The 17,496-nt window shown below is 43.7% G+C and overlaps 1 protein-coding gene across 3 annotated transcripts; it reads right to left on the minus strand.

The window, feature by feature from the left end:
* Positions 1-656: 656 nt before the first annotated feature.
* On the minus strand, positions 657-15,865 carry DRAM1 (DNA damage regulated autophagy modulator 1). Of its 3 annotated transcripts, XM_035128220.3 has the most exons (7): positions 15,607-15,865; positions 9,445-9,512; positions 8,056-8,198; positions 6,009-6,186; positions 4,632-4,690; positions 2,155-2,247; positions 657-1,232 (listed from the first exon to the last, which is right to left on the minus strand). In XM_035128220.3, the coding sequence occupies exons 1-7, from the start codon at positions 15,810-15,812 to the stop codon at positions 1,188-1,190; spliced, it is 792 nt and encodes a 263-aa protein (XP_034984111.1). In that variant the 5' UTR covers positions 15,813-15,865; the 3' UTR covers positions 657-1,187. The 3 variants fall into 3 exon arrangements, with proteins under 3 accessions (XP_034984111.1, XP_060135888.1, XP_088532884.1); XM_060279905.2 differs by lacking the exon at positions 2,155-2,247; XM_088676758.1 differs by lacking the exon at positions 657-1,232 and having other exon boundaries at positions 1,976-2,247.
* Positions 15,866-17,496: the final 1,631 nt, after the last annotated feature.

Raw genomic sequence — 17,496 nt, forward strand, 5'->3', positions numbered from 1 at the left:
AATAGGATGTTATTGCCAAGTAAATGTGTATAGCATAGATTAGTGGCGTAGCATGGGTTGCCAGGGCCCCAGGGCCACATGGAGGGGGGCAGGTAGGGAAATGGACAGAGTATGCATGCACATTCAACTGTCTAACAGCGTCACCCAGGAGACCACAGCTATAGATAAGAAGGGTCCTTCTTCCTTTGTCTGGAGAGGTCACTTCCTAGTTTGCATGGAGCTGTTTTCAACTCCTGGAGAACTGGCCAGCACTCAATGTAGCCCTTGGCCCAAAAAAGAATGTAGCCACCCCTGTTTGATTTCAATAGGACATGCAGCCCAAAAGGCCAAGTTAGCCATGACTAACTGACGTCCATGGCTAGCCTGAGGACATGAGGCAGACGCCTCAGGCAGCAGATGTTGAGGGGCAGGCAGTGGTGGTGAGGCAAGGACAAAGTTGCCTGTGCCATAAAGGTTTTCCTGCACCCGCTAAACTAGCTTAGTGCCCTCAGGTGCAAATAGAGGCAGCTAGTGCTGAAGTAATATTCAACTGCCAGCCTGGTTAGTTTCTGTAGCCAGAACATCTTATTCTTTTATCTGAAGTAGCAAGAAGCCTTGAGCAAGCCTTGCTGAAGCCCCTTGATGTTCAAAAAGGACCTGAACCACAACAACCTCTCTTTAGATCAGGGCCAGTTTATTTCCTAATACATAAAAGCAGACATTACTACCCACAATGAATACTAGGCATTTTAAAACGCAATCTGAAGCACAGTCAGTTGAAAGAAAGCCCCACCAAGTTCACCAATGGGACCGAGTTCACCAGACTGCAGCCCGAGTTTTACTTTGAGGCCATCTTGACTTCCAACAAATAGAAAGAAGGCAGCAGTTGTCGAGGAGGGACGTCTCTTCCTCTCCTTTTTCCCCCCCAGAAGTTAACATTTTTCAGACGTTCCCATTTTTTAAAATAAAACTGGAAAGAAGTATTTAAAAATACAAAAAGGATTTAGAACACAGGTTAAAAGGGGAAACAAGGCACATGGGGATATTAGTAAAAGTAAAAATAGTCTTTCCCTTGAGTATGATTTTGCAACTTGCAACGTCGATCCACCAGGTTTGCGTCACACCAGATTTTACCGTTCTGGAGTCTCCCCAACAGTTTCTTTAATGCCCTCGACCCCAGCTTCTATGATCCAAACTATAAAAAGTGGTCATAGGTTTCCATGTAACTCTGTTGTTATCCGTATTGTAACTCCCTGGAACAAAAAGAAAACGAGAATAATCGGTCACTATGAAGTACTGGCTGCACATGTGTCACGTGGTGGACAGGCATGTAGACAGAAAAGTGACAAAATATTTGGCATTAGTAGAAAAAGGTTCGTTTCATCTAGTATTTGAAGAGAGCTGGGGCCCCAATCTTAAATATAATTTAAATCCAGGCAAAGCTAATAAAATTGATCTCATCCCAAAACAGACTGGCTGCAGCCCAAAGTCATGCATACGTGTATCTATGGTGAACAGATTCCCCCCCCCCCCAATACACCGGTCTACTGCCAGAGTTGGCAACTAAAGGCTGGGTACGGGCAGTAGTTCTTCAGAAACTCGAATGTGTCTGAAACTGCAGTACCTTTTTCCAGTTCGGAATTAATGGCCAAAATTATCCCCACTGCTGCTCTTTTTGCCCAAGGGTACCATATGCTGAAACCACCACTTTCAGGGACAAATAGGGGCCGTGCAGAAATGATAAGAGGGCCTTTTGGTTCAGACTGTGGAATTCCCTTCCACTAGAGCTATGCGCATCCCCCTTGTTGATATCTGCTCTGTTCAACATAGGAGGGTTAACAAGATTATTGTGTTGTTTGTTTTGTGATAATGTATTTGCTGATGATCATTATTGTGAATTTATTGCTCTGTTCTATTTTGCATTTTATCGCTGATAACCTGTGTTAAAGGGCATCTACAAACAACAACAAGAGCAGCTCCAGCTCAGGTTTTTTTTGTAGCATACTGGCATGGGCCCTTGATACAGATTTAGTGTGCATTCTGGATCATGGCTGCTATTTCTTAAGAACAAAAATGACCTTTAAAGCAATATGCTTATGGCAATGTACAGTTTGGCCCTCAGACTCTGAAGGCCTTTTGCGCTGGACTTGAAACCTTTTGTTCTGCCATACCCACCTGAAAATCTCCGATGAAAGTTAAGAAGAAGAAAACAAAACTGAAGGCTACTACCCATTCGCAGAGTGCACTCACAAAATGAAACACATAATCCTAATGGAAAGGAGAAATAAAAAGTAATTCTAAACACTAAACATGGCAAACAGAAGGCAAGTCAGACATGCAGATACCAATTAATGTATACACCAGGAACACAAAGGAGATGCCTATTTTTATTTTGGAGAAATACATTTCGTGTTTATTTATTTTTTTAAAAAATGTTAAACTCCTTAGAACAATGACATTGGAGACACACAGGTTCACATTTCTTTGTTAATCCTTCCGTAATTTTGAATTACTTTATTACAGTTTTCTCTCTCTTTCTTTGATGGGTATTGCTTTTAAGGCTTTTTTACCGTCTTGTAAGAAAAGCTGTTTAAAAATAATAATAATCTAGATTTTCAAGATAGCCTATTGGTCACTTGTTATTTTGCCATTTTAAGATTTTGAAGTTTTATTATGTTTTTAATTATTTTACTGCAGTCCGCCTTGATATTTTTTTGACCTGGCCGTTTACAAATATTCAAATAAAGCCTCTCACGCCTCAGGATACAAACATATTGTTAGAAAGAATCATTAGGGATTACTTTCACCCATTTACACTCTGTAGCAGGATTGTTTAGCAAGGTGCATTCTCTCCCCCCCCCTTTATTTATTTTATTTTATGAGATTCGTAAGGCGTGTGCTCCCTCTTGTGGCATATCATACCCACAGAAATACTTGCAGAAATTAGGAATTTCCAGCGAGGTTACCGTAGTCTGTTGCTGCAGCAAAAACAGAGTGCCTTTTTGCTCCTTAAAGACTAACAAATGTATTAAGCCATAAGTTTTAATGGACTAAAACTAACGGCCTGTTTCTTTAGATGCATGAAGACAGTGAGGGAGGCAGACAAATGCACCATCAGGTCTGCTCCAGTCAAGACTGTTCCCCTCACTGCAACCAATTTCACAGTATTTTATTTTATTTTGGTATTTTAAAATTGTAAATCTCCCTTCTGGGTGCCTTGGCAAAAAGGCTGCCTATAAATGCAGCAAATAAGTGTTATTCTCCGCAGGCAAGTGCATATATATGGGTGCATAAGCAGAAATTTGCAGGCAAGCACCATCACAATGAAATTCATGATGCTGGCATCCATCTGTCTTGGGAGACAGTGGAGGATTGCAGCTTTGAGGGTGAGGTCAAGCTGTTGGAAGATTGCAGTGCCTGCTGTGGCTGTAGAGACCAAACCAGGAGACACATCTGCAGCTGGGGCAGATGAAGGCGTCCGGCTGCGCTGCTGCAGACACACCATGGTGTCTGAATTTAGTGCACATCTCCTGAATTTAGTACATAAAGGTAGGATCAGTGCTGATTATGCAAACCCCTTCATTTATACCACTTCAAACCCCGTGCACAGCCTCCAAAACCCGAATATGTAGCTTCTCAGCCATAATTCCCACGCAGATGTTGTCACTGAACCATTTCATTCCCAAACTGAAATAGGGCTGCAGCAGCTATAGGAAAACTTAAACCTTAACTGAACACTATGTTGTACCAGGAAGGGGGAGCGTCTCCACCACCACCGTTCAGCCCGGACACTGAGGACCGGTTCCGAGCGAGAAGTGAGGTTACATGGAACCAGGCAGAGGGCCTTCTCGGTGGTGGCGCCCTCCCTGTGAAACGCCCTCCCATCAGATGTCAAAGAAATAAACAACTACCTGACTTTTGGAAGACATCTGAAGGCAGCCCTGTTTAGGAAAGTTTTAAATGTTTGAGGTTTTATTCTGTTTCAGCATTCTGTTGGGAACCAGGGAAACCCAGCCAGATGGGCAGGGTATAAATAATATATTATTATTATTGGCCTCGCTCATTCTGACCCCAAGTGTAAGGAGCCTGCTCGCAGCAAGGAGAGGAGCATTACTGCTTCCCCAAACACAAAGGCGAAAAGCCTGCTTTTTGCTTGCTGCACTTGATGATCCAAAAGGAGATTCTGACAGCTCTGGCCACCTGGTGGAACAAGTGAATAAAATAGGGGCAGAGGTAAGTAACAGTGTATGCCCTGCAATGCCCTTTTTTTGGGGGGGGGATATGTGTCTCCCCTTCTGTATCCTGATGTTGGCACACCTATGCATTCTCAGTGCTAACTTAGAAAGAAAGCTCATCTTGTTCTCAATTTACCTATCACCAAAGTTAAACACGCCTAGATGTTAAAATGTATGTACGTTCTTTTGCATTATATTAAATATCACAAAACAATATGGCAGCTTTTATAACTATGGATATCTATGTAAATGCAAAATAGTTCTTAGCCTTGCATAACTTAGCTTAGTCTGTGCAGCTTCACACTTACCAAAGTTAAGTCCTTTATTGTCTACTTTTGCCGGTCTTAATTTGAAAGTATTGAACAAACCAAACAAAATGGAAGAACGATTATATTTTTTTACTTAGTAAGAATTTACCTTTTCACCTGGATTCCACTCAATCTTTGTTATGGAAACTAGTGAAGCACACGCAATCACTGGAGGAGAGGGTGTTAAGGGAAACAACTGATTTAAAATGTAGTGCTATTTTTGGCTTGTAATGCAGCAATACGTAATGATTCACACAGAGGAATGGAACAGTCAGTGGGAGCCAGCACACATACATACACAAACTTCCACAGATAATTGCAAGAAGTATGACACATGTCTCATTTTAGAATTTATCCAGCCACGAATGTTTGGTGCATGGTCATGTAAGAAAGTTCACCAAACAGGAAAACAGATAAAGTTAGGATCCGGTTTGGATTTTAAATGCCTAAATGTGTTTGTTTCCCGCCCCTCTGGTCACAGACTTGTTATCTCAATGTTAGGACCTTTGATATATATATAAAAATGTTTGTAAGTTCTCAAAAATGATATGAACTGTAAGTTGGCAAATCACAGTCACTTCAGGAACTTTTATTATCATCATCACATCTCAGAGTAGCCACACATGCAATTCTGTCCTCAGAACTGTTTTGGAATAAGGCCTTATCCACACTTCCTCTTGTCCTGCCCCTTTTCCCCAGGGAAAACTTGCTCTTTACTGCTGAATCGGAGCAAAGTCAGCCAGGTTTCCCACGGATTGCTACTGGTTCTGACTTATTGCTAAAGAAAGCGGCAGGGCAAAGGCAAAACCACTTGGAATCTATGCCCTGATGACCTTGGTGATTCTCAGTAGTCTTGTTATTTTACTCTCATGATTGGTACCTCTGATCTCTACTTGCTGTGACTGCATAACTTCATCCATGCCTGGATAATAACCATCACGAGCAAAGAGCCCTTGATCATCCAGGGATTCTTTTCCTTGGTTTTTATTGTCAACCATGCTTTTGAGTTCAACCAAGCTTGGATGCACCCTTAGGTCATATAACCGAATCAAGAGAAAGAAACAAATTCAAAGGGCCAATACCTCAGAATCAATGATCACGTAAACAATACCCAAACTCCAACTCTCAACGTTACTTAAATTTTATGGCTGTAATTGTCAAATCGTCCCATTCTTAGTAGTCTGCTAAGCCTCAATAATAAAAGATCTAGAGAATATCAGAATAAACATGTTACTTTCAGTGAAGGCATTTCAAATAACTGAATGCAATCGGAATGGGTTGTTGTTGTTAAGGTAGATCAGGCATCCCCAGACTCCGGCCCTCCAGATGTTTTGGACTACAATTCCCATCTTCCCCAACCACTGGTTCTATTAGCTAGGGATCATGGGAGTTGTAGGCCAAAACATCTGGAGGGCCGCAGTTTGGGGATGCCTGAGGTAGATTATTCATGCTTTAAACAGGCAGAGTAACATACTGAAAAGGATACTGGGAATGATAGCTACCCAAGTCATTATAGAGAAGACCAGCCTTGTGTGACACGTACACAAACTAGTCCATTGTGGATATGACTTGTAAGAGATTACAGTCTGAAGCACAATGTACAGAGCGCCGGACACAAAAGCTAAAAGAGCACCTCCATCGTGGACAGCAGGAACTGCTAGCTCCTGAAAAGACAATGGGAAAAGCATTATCTACTATTGCAACTTCGCTAATGAACACAAAAAGGAGACTGATACTGCAGCAAATACGCAGAGGGTAAACACGAGAAGACAGACTGGATTTGTCAATATCTCCGCAGATGAGACTGAAAAGAAACCATGAAACTTATCTGCATTGTGCATCCCTGTTCTCAGAATTTTCCATATGGTTCCAGGACAGTCAAAACTGCACAGAAGAGCTGTGAAGCTTTATGGTTTACACATGTTATTCTTTGTTTTCTTCCTCTTTGTTATACTTGCACTTCTTTTTCAACAGATCAATTAAAGGATAGGGGAGAACCACCACATAGAAAAGCAATGTGACCTTGTTTTCCATCATGCTCAATTTTATGCAACCAATAATTATTTTCTGCAGAATATCCACAGTTCCGTGATCAAAATCCTAGCTTCAGAATCGAAAGGTGAGATTTTGGTTCTTGTTATTTGCTAGTTGGCCTTGAACAACCTGCTTAACCTTGCTTGACTTTGGCATCTACATATGAAGTTAATTACCTCATTCACTCTTCTCATATCTTATGCTACAAATTCTTGCAAAACCTAAGGCATGGGGCACAGCTTCTAAATACAGTGGTACCTCGGGTTACAAACGCTTCAGGTTACAGACTCCGCTAACCCAGAAATAGTACCTCGGGTTAAGAATTTTGCTTCAGGATGAGAACAGAAATCGTGCTCTGGTGGCGCGGCGGCAGCAGGAGCCCCCGTTAGCTAAAGTGGTGTCTCGGGTTAAGAACAGTTTCAGGTTAAGAACAGACCTATGGAACAAATTAAGTTCTTAACCAGAGGTAAAAAGGTAAAGGTCCAGATGTGACCGATTCTGGGGTTGCGGTGCTCATCTCGCGTTATTGGCCGAGGGAGCTGGCGTACAGCTTCCAGGTCATGTGGCCAGCATGACAAAGCCCCTTCTGGTGAACCAGAGCAGCACATGGAAATACTGTTTACCTTCCCGCTGTAGCGGTCCCTATTTATCTACTTGAACTTTGACATGCTTTCGAACTGCTAGGTTGGCAGGAACTTGGACCGGGCAATGGGAGCTCACCCCGTTGGGGTATTCGAACCGCCGACCTTCTGATCAGCAAGCCCTAGGCTCTGTGGTTTAACCCACACCCCACCCGCATCCCTTAACCAGAAGTACCACTGTATATAAAAGAATTGTCACAATGCGAAGGGTTAAGGACAATTTGACTTGTCCACTTGCTAATTCTGCACAACAGTGCATTAATAACCATGGGAAAGCATGAAACTACCAACACAGTCCACAGATTTAAACAAAACAATCAAGCAATGGAATTTTGTCTTTGTTTAGCAGCTAACTACTCTGAACAGGTATCTGGACACAGCAATGGGCTGGAGGAGGGCCCAAGCCATCAACAGGTGTGTTAACTGGCTGCCAGGTATATAATAAATTGTTTCTAAAATGCCTTCTCTCATTTATTTCCATACCATCATTTGATGCCATTAGAGCTTCCAAAGGAACATTGCTGGGAGAACCACATTTTTCGTGGTTGTTGACGATCTGTAATAGTGACATACACTCGGAATTATCTGCCCTGCACTCCTTCCATGGCAGTAAGCCAAGAAACACTCTTTAGGAGGACTTTGACCTCTGAATGACAAGGTCATTGGATTGCTCCATGCAGTATCAGTTCCAATTCTTGGTTGCTGATTTTCCTAGAGTCTTTTTTTTTAAAGGACTAGTTTTATAATGTGATATATATACATGGTATTCTTAACTACTTGTAGGCCAGATGAAGGAGAAGCAAAATATCAATTGTGGAAAGACAGGTAGAAAGAAAGGTAAATTTTATTTTGGCCTACCTGAAAGCTTGCAACAATGCCCATTCCAACACAACCTATCCATCCAACAAACAGTGCTAGTAAATTGAAACAGGGGGAAACAAAGCGTATCACGTCATTTTGCTCCTTGACAATCAGGTATCTTGCATACATCGTAACTGCACCTTTGTTTTTGGGGAAAAAAGGACAAAAACATAAGTTATTAACAAATTGGGACTAAAAGAAAATCATCCAACCCACTTTGATCAATACAATACAAGGGAAGAAAGATTCTCCATCCTATTCAGATAATTTATATGCTATAAAGCTTTTCTGTGCAACACAGTGAGCAAAAGATGGGGGCCTCAAATAATGCTTTTTATTTCAGCTCCCAACATTCTGTCCCACTCTGGAACGACCAAGAGCAGAACCTTGGACACAGATGAAGGGCAGAAGTTATGCAGATTTGATGATCAAATGATTGGGACAACCTGGGCTAGTAGCTAAGCTTGCTCCTCGGGCCCAGGGATGTTTCCAAGTACACCCCTTTAATTTCTTCCATGTGCGAGAACAGTTGCTAACCCACCCTGTGGGAAAATGTAAGATACCAATTTATTAAAAGATGTATACAGTGGTACCTCAGTTTAAGTACACAATTGGTTCTGGAAGTCTGTACTTAACCTGAAGCGTACTTAACCTGAAGTGAACCTTCCCATTGAAAGTAATGGAAAGTGGATTGATCCGCTCCAGACGGGTCCACGGAGTACTTAAACTGAAAATACTCAAAACGAAACGTACTTAAACCGAGGTATGACTGTATTCCATTATTTCCAAAGAAAACCAAGGTGACTTAACAAAAAGATCAAAACAAATCACAATGCAGGATGAAACAATACAACTACTTTTAAAACCTAAACAAATTACTCAAATGACGAAAGGCTGATTCGTGCAGAATCCATGGAGTTCACAGTTCTAAACTCTGACTTTTGCAAAATGGTACTTCAGAAAGGAATAGCGGTTGGTCTTAACCCTTTTCCATCCCCTCTCCAACATAGGCATTTCTTGGAAATTTTTCACAGAAAGCCTACTTCCCTTCATAGTGTCTCTGAATGCCAGAATTCAGAAACTACCCTGGATTAAAATTTATAAAGCTAACATTGATGATAAAATTCACTGGGTTTGGGCTGACTTCTAGCGGCCAATGCCACATAAACCCAGAGCAGAGAGAATATGCTGCATTTTTTGGTGGTTTTCCCTATCTGAAAACATGTGCCCATTTTACAGGTACCATTTTACAGGTACCATTTTACAGTAATCATTTTTACCCAGTCAAGTCTTAGGATGAGACAGACTAGAAATTTTAAATTAGAAATGTAATAACAGACACATACATACATACATACATACATACATACATACATACATACATACCTAGGAATGCTGAAATGTTAATCATAAATCCAAAAATACCACTTTCTGGAGGTTTGGCTCCTGTATCACTACAAGAACAAAAACAAAACATGCAGTTGTAACATACAAGGACCACATTTAAATCTAACTGGAATAATAATGATAGTCACTTTTGCTGCAATTTTACTGGGAAGGTTTATTAAATACCATGTAATATCACATTCTAAAACTAGTCCTTTGCTAATCAAGTCAAAGGAACATTAACAATCCAACATTACACTGAAGTCAATGAAACAAAAATAAGTGAGTAACACCTTGAACATAGACACATTTATTTAGAAGAAAGTCCCATTGACTTCAGTTTCAGATTTACCACCAGATCTGTATGGTCAGGTTTGCAAACTAACTTCCTCCTGGGTCGTGTTCAGAAAGTGGTGGTGATGGGGGGGATGAGTGTTCAGACCCCTGGGCTCTCACTTGTGGGGTGCCTCAGGGTTCTGTCCTCTCCCCCATGTTTTTTAACATCTATATGAAGCCACTGGGAGAGATCATCTGGGGGTTTGGGCTGGGTGTTCATCAGTATGCGGATGACACCCAACTCTATCTCTCTTTTAAATCAGAACCAGTGAAGGCAGTGAAGGTCCTGTGTGAGTGCCTGGAGGCGGTTGGAGGATGGATGGCAGCTAACAGATTGAGGTTGAATCCTGACAAGACAGAAGTACTGTTTTTTGGGGACAGGGGGCGGGCGGGTGTGGGGAACTCCCTGGTCCTGAATGGGATAACTGTACCCTTGAAGGACCAGGTGCGCAGCCTGGGAGTCATTTTGGACTCACAACTGTCCATGGAGGCACATGTTAATTCTGTGTCCAGGGCGGCTGTCTACCAGCTCCATCTGGTACGTAGGCTGAGACCCTACCTGCCCGTGGACTGTCTCACCAGAGTGGTGCATGCTCTAGTTATCTCCCGCTTGGACTACTGCAATGCGCTCTACGTGGGGCTACCTTTGAAGGTGACCCGGAAACTGCAATTAATCCAGAATGCGGCAGCTAGACTGGTGACTGGGAGCGGCCGCCAAGACCACATAACACTGGTCCCAAGAGATCTACATTGGCTCCCAGTATGTTTCTGAGCACAATTCAAAGTGTTGGTGCTGACCTTTAAAGCCCTAAATGGCCTTGGTCCTATATACCTGAATGAGCGTCTCCACCCCCATTGCTCAGCCCGGACACTGAGATCCAGCGCCGAGGGCCTTCTGGCGGTTCCCTCACTGCGAGAAACAACGCTACAGGGAACCAGGCAGAGGGCCTTCTCAGTAGTGGCGCCCGCCCTGTGGAACGCCCTCCCATCGGAGGTCAAGGAGATAAACAACTACCTGACATTCAGAAAACACCTAAAGGCAGCCCTGTTTAGATAAGTTTTTAATCTGTGATATTTTAATGTATTTTGGTATTTGTTGGAAGCCGCCCAGAGTGGCGGGGAAAACCCAGACTGATGGGCGGGGTATAAATAATAAATAATAAAATAATAATAACAACTTGAATCAAACTTGAAGCCCGATTCTATACACACATATTTTGGAAGTTCAATTTTGTTCCATGAAAAGCTGCTCTAATGCACATTATTAAAGTAGAATACTCCCAGTATCTCTGAGGTGCATTTGTATTAATAAGGAAGTCCCTTTTTATTTATTTGAATTTCTGCAGGCAGGGGGTAGTGACTCATTTTCCCTTTGTTTCAAAATCTGTTCGTGCCAGTGTAGATCCTTAAAAAAAACACCCCCAAACCAATCAATTTTATCAGGTTATAATCTAGAGATATGAATATATCCATTCAAATGAGTGGGCTGCTGATATACTATTATCATCAGCATAGCTAACAGCCCAGCAGATTGATAATTTCATCAGTGCTGAGACACTTATCAACTGTGAATGGTGTAAGGCTGTGAGAGAGAGGGATGAACTGTCTTCCACTCCTCCAAACACATAATTGGTGGCGGTGTCCAAACTACAGTGCCTGAACTCCCAGTCGTGCTGGGACTTCATTTACATTTCCTGATTCATTGCTGGAAATTCCACATTTGGTTCATAGTCCTTGAAGCAAATATCCGAACCTGGAAAACAAGCATGCTGCATCCTTATGAATGTGTGGTTTTAAATTTAGCAAGAGATATGCAAGATATGCAAGAGATAAGCAAGCCAACTTCAAACAAAGTTGGTTTGTTTAACTAACTTTTGCTTGCTTTAAAAGTGAATACTAGGATTCCTGGTTTGTATGCAGTGCCAAGCATGGGATTCTTTGAAACTGAAAGTAAACTTTGCAGATACAAACTCCCTATCGATGCCAACCATCAGCTGGGTTCCCCATACTTTATTCATCTTTTAGAAACACCCTTACTTTTATTTTAATCTGCAGGATTTTTTAAGAAAGTGTTAAGAGTCACACAAATTAATTATAAATAAGCTCTCTAAGTAACTTGGTAGAAGCAGAAAACCCGTGTCCCAAGTGGCTCACTTGGGACAAATCTGAAGTACTTCTTCAATTAGAGACTGGCCTATACTACCTAAATAGTAAACTGAACTGCGATCACTTCAAAGTGTTTGAAGAGCATTAGGTAAGCTGAGAATGGAATCTGCACGTGACCAATGAGTGATTTGAATTTCTTCTTGGAACACTTAATGGTTTAAGAGCATCACGAATAATTAAAATTGCATTGAATGCCATTCATTTTTATTTAAACCTTTAAAAATTGGGTTTGTGCATGAATTACAGAGTTTGAAAGATTGTCATTAAATAACATCTATAATGTGACTACATTGTGCTGTGAATTGTGTGTAAATGAAAAAACAGTGAGGAAGCAGAAACATAAACATTTAACTTAGAAAAACAGCCTCCAGGTAACCAGTAATAGACACTCTGGTTCTATTATTTTAGGCCAGTGGTTTTCAACCTGTGTGCTGTGGCACCCTGGGGTGGCTTGAATGATGGTCAGGGGTGCCGGGGGCAACACTGGCCTCTGTCCCTCTTTCCTTCTCTCCCTCCTCAGATGCCCTCTCGTGTCTCTGCCCCGCAACGGCTAGCATAGCTGTTTGTTGCAGCAGCCCTGGCTACAAGCTCCCCAGGCAAATGGTGCCTCTAGGGCCGGGCAGGGGGTGCTTCCAGGCCCCTGCGGTGTGAGGAGGCACCTCTCTTTGGGGTGGGGGTCAGCTCAGAGATCAGGGACGGCTGCCTGGAGGACTCCCAAGGAGAGGGGAGAGGAGAGGAGGCTGAGGGCACACCGCACAAGGGAGGGTGTTCAAAAAAGGGTGAGAGGCTGCCAGCTCTGCAGGCAAGGGGTGACATAACTGGGCTCCTGAGCCCCACAGGGGTGCCGCAGAAAGAATGTAGTTGGTCAAGGGAGCCATGGACAAGGTTGAAAACCTCTGTCATAAACCCACATTTATGTGGTTTTCTGTGCAGATAAGAAAACCCTTGCATATCTTATCCATTTCTGTTGGTATGAGTTCTTGAGTCATACTAGTGATTACATGTTACCACAACTTTGTGATGGTTTGCAGTTGTTGCACGCCCCCCCCCCCCAATCTGCAAGCAGTGTGAGGCTCCAGCTGTTTACCCAGGGGTTTGTAATCCTCCATTAGATTTTAATGCCTGCTGGGTCTAAGAATTAGAAGGGACTTGGGAATACAGCCTAACGCCTTCCCCCAATTAAAAAAAAGTGCAGATAATTGTGGATTTCCAGTAAAATTGATTTCCATGACTTTTATTCTTTCTTTTGCAGTTCAGTAAGCACACATTAGCTATAAAATGGCTTTAAACCAGGCATCCCCAAACGTTGGCCCTCCAGATGTTTTGGACTACAATTCCCATCTTCCCCAACAACTGGTCCTGTTAGCTAGGGATCATGGGAGTTGTAGGCCAAAACATCTGGAGGGCCGCAGTTTGGGGGTGCCTGCTTTAAACCATATCAGTAATGCTTTCGCTCCTTTTTACAGATATCTAAAAAGCAATACTGTATAACAAAAGCTCTGGTCAGAAGTCAGTTTCCACTGTGTTAAGGGGAGACACAACCAAACAAAAATACAGTGGTACCTCCGGCTACCAACACTTCGGGTTACAGACTCTGCTAACCCAGAAGTAGTACCTCGGGTTAAGAACTTTGCCCGAGGATAAGAACAGAAACCGCGCGCTGGCGGCAGCAGGAGGCCCCATTACCTAAAGTTAAGGTTAAGAACGGACCTCCAGAACGAATTAAGTTCGTAACCAGAGGTACCACTGTAGCTGTTCCGAAAAGCTTAACTTTGAAGCAGGTTTTTTTTTTTTAAAAAAAGGCTTGAAATTAAGGTTAAACAAAGGTAAAGCACTACAAAGAAAAGTTATGGTCAGCTTTGCTTTTGTTCATTTATTTGTCTCAGACATGATGAGCCAACACATTGATTGTGCAGTTCATGCAGCACCCAAAAGCTGCACTTTCCATTCTACCCTCATCTTTTAAAGTTTTAAGATCAACTCAACGCATGTGTATTCTACTCTTTCGGGCCTAGCATGAGAGAGACAGCAGAAGAAGTAAGGGGTTTTTTTTTTGCGCTTTTATGTGCTTACATACTGATTGGTTCAGCATTATATCAGCCATAAAGACAACTAACTAGGGCCAGGCCATGAAAGATACTCCCGGGTTTCCAGAACCAGCATGGTCATGTACAATTTTATTGAAAAATTGTAGGAAAAAATAGGCAACGACCTTAGATTTGATTCTGGAATTAGTCATGTTGCCAAGGGGCCATACCACAGAAACCAAAAACTTTCCACTAAATATGAACTGCACAGAGGAAATCCCAAATCTGCATATGACTCCATGTCCGTCTCTCTCTCTCTCTCTCTCTCTCTCTCTCTCTCTCTCTCTCTCTCTGTGTGTGTGTGTGTGTGTGTGTGTCATCTCACTAGATGCTGTTAAGTAGTACAGTAACCAATGATGCCCAGGGAAACTATCCAAGTTTCTTTCTTCCACTGGAGACCAACTTTACGGCAGGGTCAGTTTCCTTAGCAGCAGATTGGCAACCGCTGCGCCGTAGGAATACAAAACATTTCCCTTAAGCTTAAGTGTGTTTGAATGCACCCTCTTAGAATCATAGAATTGTAGTGTTGGAAGAGACCCCCCCCCCGAGGGTCATCTAACAATAAGCAAGGTTGCTATTTTCCTTGATGAAAGGTCCGTGGCTTTCATAGCTGCAAGCAAGCCAGGAAGAAAGTCAAGTGCTTGCTGCACTGGTAACAGAGGAAAGACTGGGAAAGCTTCAATTTTGGGTTTCTGCAAATCTTGCCATGCACAGACAACACTTTTGACAGCTTCACTATGTTTAGAGATTAAACGAAAACCTCCAAGTCAAGAATTAGCACATAAAGTACAAATACTTTAACCCAGCCATTTCGCCATACCACATCGCTTGTCTCCTTGCCAGTAAGATCTCTCATACCTCTCATATGAAGTGGTACAGTCTGATCCCATCACCTCAGAACATTACCACCAGGCTCCCCTTCCCTCTGGGCCAGTTTATAGATCCAACAGACTCAAATAGAATCATAGAATTGTAGAGTTGGGACCTTGAGGGTCATCTAGTCCGACCCCCTGCAACCCAGGAATCTCAGCTAGAGCATCCATGACAGATGACCATCCAATCTCTGCTTAGAAACCTCCACTGAAGTTGAGTCAACCATCTTCCGAGGGGGTCCATCCCACTCTCTGACAGCTTACCATCCTAATGCTTAGTCGGAATCTTGGCTCTTGTAACTGGAAGCCATTGTCCTCCCCCCCCCCCAATTAGCCTGGGCCACTTAAAGCAGCATGCGGAAAGTTGCATGTCCAAACACTCCCTGCATGAACTAAAACTCCCTTCTTACAGAAAGCGAGAATGTTAGGAAGAAGCACCCGCCTTCTCTTAAAGGCCAAGGTAGCTTTCTATATGCAGGGAGTTGCCCCGACTCTCCATACAGGCAGCCTTCAGACATAATTACCCGCCAGGGGGTCAAGAAAACCTCCCCCACTTGATCTGGCAAGCCTGTGATCCAATGCACTGGCTTCCCGATGCACGTGTGTACCCAGCAACCCCTCTACACGGGGGTGCCACTCTGTCCCCCGGCTCTCCGACAGAGGGCGCCCTCCTCCTAATACCCCCCAGCAGGGGCTCTCACCTGATGTACGGAAACAGCGGCTCCACGTGGCCTTCGAGGACAGCGATCACGTAGGAGAGGATGAAGGAGGCCGAAGACCAGACGACCAGCAGCGTCGGAACGAAGGCCGCTCCTTGCGTGCAGCAGGGCATCCTGGGCTGCCGCTGCTGCCACCGCCAGCGGCGCCCCCTAGGGATCAGCGGCTGCCTCTCCCCGCCGCCAGGCATGGAGGCAAGAGAGGCCGCCCGGCCCCGGCTCACGGAAGCGGGGAGCAGCCTGGCAGGCGAGTGAAGTCACAAAGCGCCTGAAGTCACAAAACTTTAATTGGGAGACCAGAGGCGCAGCGCGCGCACACGCGCACACACCACGCCTTTTCTCCCTCCTCGCACTTTAAACAAAGCAAACTGCACGAGCTCCGTGGAAGAGAACCAGAACACGCGCAAACACAAGTCCCTCGCTTTCTTCTGCAGCTTCCCTCCTCCGAGTTGCTTCGCTTCGCAGCTCAGTCCGACCCCCTTTTGGGGAGAGGGGGGAGCACCGAGGTCTCTAGCTCGCTTCCTCCTCCCACACACCTGCAGAAGTTATCTCGCGCAGAGAGCAGGAAGTCTCTCTGCCTTCAGAGAGCGCAAGTCCAACTTCAAAGAAACCGATGCGAGCCGAATTCCCCTCGCGCAAACCCAATGCTGTCCTTTTCCAGGAAAAAGCGAATTCCGCTCGCATTCATCACAGTTCCGTTCCACCCTCCCACAGAAGCCTCCTCCTCCTCCCAGCCCCATACAAAAACTTCCTCACACACAAAGTTTTTGGTTTTTGTTTTAAACTGGGGAAGCTATTCAGATGAACTCGGTTTCCCGCCTTGCAAAGTCCGGGTACTAGTTTGCCCTGGCAGCGAGAGACGTTTGCTGAAAGTTCATAGGCACGCAAAGTTCTGAGAGGGCATCCTTGCGCAACAGGACAAAACGCGGTGAAAACTCCCACAGCCACAAAGCGGAACTTTTCGGAGCTCGCCTCTCGACAACCTCAGCAAACCGGAGGGAGGAATTCCCCACCACCACCATTGCTGAGATGTTTCTGGGATACATATTGTGCAATTCAGTTCTGTTTTTTTTTTAAAAAGCAGGCGCTTTCCTCCCTCTCGAGTTCATCACCCGGGGATGAGCCTGAGGAAAAAACATCCTGCATCCTTTCACCAGGGAAGGAAGCGGGCCTTTCACTTTCGTTTCTATTCTTCCGTTAGCCATGGAACCACCGCTTCTTCTTCTCTTTTACAAAAAGAGGGTGAGGGGGAGAAATCCCATTTAGCTAACACATGAGAGGGGCTTTAAATAATGAGTCACAATCATGGGATAAAGCAATGAGGATGGTTGAGAAAGCCCCACTATTTCTCAACACCCTTCTGTCTGGCCTAATGAATGGTTATCTTCTTTCTAAATTAAATTTGTCAGTAAGCATTGACATAAGAGTAAAATACAGATGGTGGCCACCAAATAAAACATTTTACACAACGGTACAAAATATTGCATTGCATCTGTCAGAGTTTACAAAAGTATTCATTCTTGGTAGTGAAAGTCATTGCACAGATGTTAAGATAGCCCACTCCAACTCCCATCAGCCCTGGCCAGGCTAGAAGAGGGTAAAAGGAATCCCACAACTTCAGGAGGATCATAAATCCCACATACCGTACTTGCGTACTCAGACTCTCCAAGCCAAGAGTCCCTATTTTCCAGGTCCCTATCCACAGGCTCACGGTCTTAAAAATGTGCTCTAAAATTGTGCAGCTGTATTAAAAATTGGGGAGTCCACCAGGGACCATATATAATTAGACAGTACAAAGTTATGATTTATATAGGAATAAAATTAGAAGGAAAAGCAGAAAGATTAGATTGATTAGACAAGGCATAGGCAACCTTT

This window comes from Zootoca vivipara, chromosome 9, assembly GCF_965207765.1.
Source record: "Zootoca vivipara chromosome 9, rZooViv2.hap1.1, whole genome shotgun sequence".
NCBI lineage: Eukaryota > Metazoa > Chordata > Lepidosauria > Squamata > Lacertidae > Zootoca > Zootoca vivipara.